General features: G+C 47.9%; 1 protein-coding gene across 1 annotated transcript; it reads left to right on the top strand.

Annotated features, from left to right (window-relative positions):
• The first annotated feature begins 4,151 nt into the window (after positions 1-4,151).
• LOC135887521 (putative olfactory receptor 2B8) lies at positions 4,152-5,114 on the top strand. The gene has a single exon (XM_065415252.1). It carries the CDS (start codon positions 4,152-4,154, stop codon positions 5,112-5,114), a length of 963 nt encoding a protein of 320 aa, XP_065271324.1.
• Positions 5,115-5,534: the final 420 nt, after the last annotated feature.

The following is a 5,534-nucleotide window of genomic DNA, read 5'->3' as shown; positions in this document are numbered from 1 at the left end:
GAAGGACCTCGGAGTCCTGGTTGACCGCAGGATGACGATGAGTCGGCAATGTGACGTGGCTGTGAAAAAAGCTAATGCGATTTTGGGATGCATTAGGCGAGGTATTTCTAGTAGGGACAAGGAGGTGCTGCTTCCATTATACAAGGCACTGGTGAGACCTCATTTGGAGTACTGTGTGCAGTTCTGGTCTCCTATGTTTAAAAAGGATGAACTCAAACTGGAACGGGTACAGAGAAGGGCCACTAGGATGATCCGAGGAATGGAAAACCTTTCATATGAAAGGAGACTCGAGGAGCTCGGTTTGTTTAGCCTAACCAAAAGAAGGCTGAGGGGAGATATGATTGCTCTCTTTAAATATATCAGAGGGATAAATACCAGGGAGGGAGAGGAATTATTTCAGCTCAGTACTAATGTGGACACGAGAACAAATGGATATAAACTGGCCGTGGGGAAGTTTAGGCTTGAAATTAGACGAAGGTTTCTAACCGTCAGAGGGGTGAAATTTTGGAACAGCCTTCCGAGGGAAATGGTGGGGGCAAAAGACCTCTCTGTCTTCAAGATTAGGCTAGATAAGTTTATGGAGGGAATGGTTTGATGGGATAACGTGATTTTAGTCAATTAGGCAATAACGTGCCATCGCTGGTAAAATGAGGGTCCGGCTGTAGAATCTTGCCCGCATGCTCGGGGTTCTACTGATCGCCATATTTGGGGTCGGGAAGAAATTTTCCTCCAGGGTAGATTGGCAGAGGCCCTGGAGGTTTTTCGCCTTCCTCCGCAGCATGGGGAAGGGGTCGCAAGCTGGAGGATTCTCTGCGACTTGAAGTCTTTAAATCACGATGTGGAGACTTCAACAGCTGAGTTAAGGGAAAGTGGGTGGGTCAGCTTTTGTGGCCTGCATCATGCGGGAGGTCAGACTAGATGACCATAATGGTCCCTTCTGACCTTAAAGTCTATGAGTCTATGAGCTGAGATCAGTGCTCCGTTTTTGCAGGCATTGCACAGACTCAGAGTGAGAAAAAGTCACTGCCCCAGATGAGATCAGGGCCCCATTGTGCCTGGAGCTGCACAGACACACAGTAAATGAGGGACACACAATCAATGCCCCAATTTAAGTAGGCAAAACAGATAAATGGCGGGTGAAAAGGAAGATTATTGTTCTCACTTTACAGATGGGAACCCAGACTCAGAGAGATGAAGTGACTAGCCCAAAATCATTCGGTCAGTCTGTGTCAGTGCTGGGTACTGAAGCCAGCTCTCCAGAGTCCTCAGCCCAGGCCCCCCCCCGACTCATCCTTGTGGGTTAAGTCTCCCCCTCACTCTCACTCCCTCTCCTTACTCTCTTCTAGATTCTTCCCTTGTCATCATTCCACTTGTGCTCCCGTCACCCCAGGGCCAACACTACATTGAGAGGGACTGAGGGTAAATTGGGCAGACAGCAATTGCCAGGTTCGTTGTTTTCCCATCACTCCCCCAACCCCTCTCCAGTTCTCAATAGCCAACAAACTAATGAGTTTAATTAATGGCTCTCAGCTGTGCTGCTGAGGAGTCTATTTCATTTCTACTTATCTCCAGTCCTTGTCTTTATCTTTCTGGCCACAAGCCGTTTTTTAAAAGAACACCCAAACAGCATTGCTCTCTGACAACCATCACCAATTGTATCTTCCCCCCATCTTCTTTCTCACTCAGACTTCTCTTCCCCGCCTTCTTCCCTTCCAAGTCTCACATGTATGGATGTAACTACTTATTCGGAGGTATAAAAGCCTCAGTAGGTGCCCATGCTCCTGTCAGGGAGTCCAATGTATTTGTAAAATTCTTAGCCCTTTTGGGTGACACTGATAGAGTTAGAGGAGGGAAGGAGAGAGGTGGGAGAACAGGAATGAAGATGAAAGTGAGGGTGGGGGAAAAGTTGAAAATGTACAGCCTGCGGAGAGAAGAGACTGAATGAGGATGTGATGAATGCTAGATACGTACCATGTTTGGTATCATATTGACCAGTGTCTTAGAAATGCAGACAGACAAGGTGGGTGAGCTGATATCTTTTATTGAAGCAACTTCCGTTGGTGTGAGAGACAAGGTTTTGAGCTTACATAGAGCAGGGAAATGTACTCTGAGTATCACAGCTAAGTACAAAGAGGAACAGAAGCCTAAATAGTTAACACATATTTCAAAGGACAGTTCAAGGTAAAGTTGCCAATTAACACCTCTCCCATCATGTAGGGGAAGGAGCAGAGGGAGAAGCTGGAGGAGGGGGCTCAGTGGATCACAGATTGCTGTAATAAGCCACAAAGTCAGTATCTCTGTTCAGTCCATGATTTTTAGTGTGCAGCAAAGTTATGAATTTACAACACATACTTGATGGGGTCCACATCCTGAAAGAAATCCTTCCTGAGTCCCTTCTTCTCGTGCTCAACCTCCCGCCCCCAACCTCGCCAAGCTCAGCTTCAGAAGCAAGCTCCCCACCGACCTTGACACATCAACTCAAAGCAACACCAGACCCTGCCAGAGCAACAGATGCAAAACCTGCAGCCCCATCTCCACTGCAACGATGATCAAAATCCATGGGTCCTACACATGCCTATCACAACATGTGCTGTACCTCATCCAGTGCACTAAATGCCCCAACAATGGCTTTGTGGGTGAAATCAGACAATCACGATGCTCTCAAATGAACTCACACAGGAAAACAAGAAAAGACAAAAACACCCTGTCAGTGGTGGGTGAACACATGATCACTCTATATCTGACCTCTCAGACCTCATCTTCAACAGAAACCTGCACAACACCTTCAAAAGATGAGCCTGGGAGCTTAAATTCATAACTCAGCTAGACACTAAAAATCATGGACTGAATAGAGATCAAACCTATATCCCACTAACCACGCTCCCTTTCACTTATTTCCCTCTCTACTTTCCCCCCATGACTAGAGGCATGTTACAGGGCACTTCAACCTTAATGGTCCTTTGAAATATATTTTAACTTCTTGTGCTAAACAATCTGTTCCACCTTGTATTTAGCTGTGACACTTTGAGTACATTTCCCAGACCTGACACTTTGAGTACATTTCCCAGACCTGAAGAAGAGCTCCATGTAAGCTTGAAAGCTTGTTTCTCTCACAAATGGAAACTGGTCTGTTAGCCTGGATTTGAGGGGTGTGTGTACCCCAGAATGTGTTCAAGCTAGTTGCAACCATATTATGTGCATTCAGCCACTCTGAATTAATAAAATAGAAAACCACATAGTTAAGGGTTAATTGGAAAACAGGCTTTTAGAGGCAAGGTGAAAACTAGCTGGTAGTTTCTTCTAATTAGAATGAGAATCGGGGAAAGAAAAGTCAAGAAGTGAGACTCAAAACCTTGGTGGATGGATGACCTGGAGTCTGGAAACCTCTGATATTAGAAGTTTATTGAAAGTTAGGAAAAGTGATGTTTTTGTAGAGGCCATTATGACCTATGTGTTTTGTAGAAGTTAGTTATAAAAGACCAGTGAATACAGTGTATTCTGGAGCAGTCCTCTGAAGCCGTTTTGAGAGATGTTTTTCTTGACACCTTTTCTCCCCAGTGGATAAGCAACTGGCCACTGAGAACCCACTGCTAATTACTCAATACCATTCCAGATTTTAGGTAAATATCTGGGATGCTCTAAACCTATTGCTTATGTCTGTATGTGCTTAAATCTAATAAACTGCAGGTTTAGATAGTGCCTGCTTACTTGTATTAATCTTTCATCAGGCAGAAATGCTGTATTCCCATTGATTTATTCCTGACACCACCTGGAGTGAAACAGTTAAGTTGCCCCTGCTGTGGGTTCTGAAAACCGTTGGTAACAGGTCCAAAAAAAAAAGATATTACCTCATCCGCTTCATCTCTCCAATATCCTGGGACCAACCCGACTACAACAACACTGCAGACAGACAGATGAGAGATTTCCCTGACCTTTGCATAAATGTATGCAGTGCTGCAGGTGGGTCAGTCCCAGGATAGATAGATTCAAGCCTTTCCCTAATCCATTCACTTATCACTTACCTGTCTTCTAGGATTAAAGGCTACCATTCCAAAAATACCCACTGCCAATCCCAGCGCTAGCACCTATTATCACAAGTCTCCTTGCTGCGGGATATTTTTCACCCTTATTCTTTCTGGCCACTATAGGTGATGAGTGGCAAAGGGGCATGGGAAGATGGAAACCAAAGCTCCTTGGGGCAATTCATCTTGCTAGGGGTGTCTGACCGGCCACAGTTGGAGCTGCTGCTCTTTGTGCTCATCTTAATCTCCTACACCATGACCTTGCTTGGAAACACTACCATCATCATGGTCTCATGGCTAGACCCCCATCTCCACACGCCCATGTATTTCTTCCTCAGCAACCTCTCTTTCCTGGACCTCTGCTACACCACCAGCATTGGTCCCCAGATGCTGGTGAACTTCCACAGCGCCCACAAATCCATTTCCTTGGCCGGCTGCGTGGCCCAGCTCTACATCTCCCTCTCTCTGGGTTGCACTGAGTGCCTCCTGCTGGCTGTCATGGCCTACGACCGCTATGCCGCCGTCTGCCAACCGCTGCGCTACACAGCCATCATGAGCCGCCGCCTCTGCCTGCAGCTGGCGGCCACCGCCTGGTTGTGTGGCTTCAGCAACTCCATGCTGCAGACCATCCTGACTCTGCAGCTGCCCCGGTGTGGGCAGAACCAAATCGAGCACTTCCTCTGTGAGCTGCCAGCCCTGCTCAAGCTGGCCTGTGTCGACACCTCTGCCAACGAGGCTGAGCTCCTTGCCAGTGCATTTTTCTTTCTGCTGGTGCCACTAGGCCTCATCCTGGTCTCCTACGGCTACATCGGCGCCGCCGTGATGAGGATTCACTCGGTGAAGGGCAGGCTCAAGGCCTTCAACACTTGTACCTCCCATTTAGCTGTGGTGTCACTCTTCTATGGCACGGCCATTTCCATGTATCTACAGCCTCCGTCCAGCTACTCCCAGGACCGAGGCAAGATGGTCTCCCTCTTCTACACCATGGTGACTCCCATGCTCAACCCCTTCATCTACACGCTGAGGAACAAAGAGGTGCATGGGGCCCTGTGTAGGGTGCTGGGGAGGATCCCGACCACCCAGGGGACCTGAGCTGGGTAAGCAATTGGCACAGAACCATCTGTACCTCTCATGACTACTGTAACCTCTTCTGTGTCCATGTGGAGCCTTCTGCCTTCCCTACAGCACCAGTCCTCTCCATCCACACAAACCCTCTGTCCTCTCCCACCCCACAGAACAAACCTGCCCTACCCCCACACCCAATCTGTCTGGCCTCTCACCCCACACAACCCCTCTGTCACCCCACATGGCCCCCTTGCCCTCTGCTTTGCAATACAAACAAGCACCATCCTAGCTGCACCTCTAGGAACAATCCCTCCTCTCCTGCCTGAAGAGATTATTCTTATTGCTGTCTATTGCAGTAGCAAAGAGGATCTGACTGAGATTAGGGTTGTACCAAGTGCTGCACAGACACACAGCGAGAGGCAGTCCCTGCCCCAGCTGAGATCAGGG

Source organism: Emys orbicularis, chromosome 13, assembly GCF_028017835.1.
Source record: "Emys orbicularis isolate rEmyOrb1 chromosome 13, rEmyOrb1.hap1, whole genome shotgun sequence".
Taxonomy (NCBI): Eukaryota; Metazoa; Chordata; order Testudines; family Emydidae; genus Emys; species Emys orbicularis.
The sequence above is the reverse complement of the archived record's forward strand: the minus strand, read 5'-3'. Positions and strand labels throughout refer to the sequence as shown.

Excerpts from the sequence above, each read along its gene's own strand:
- LOC135887521 (XM_065415252.1), top strand. The coding sequence starts at position 4,152 with ATGAGTGGCAAAGGGGCATGGGAAGATGGAAACCAAAGCTCCTTGGGG.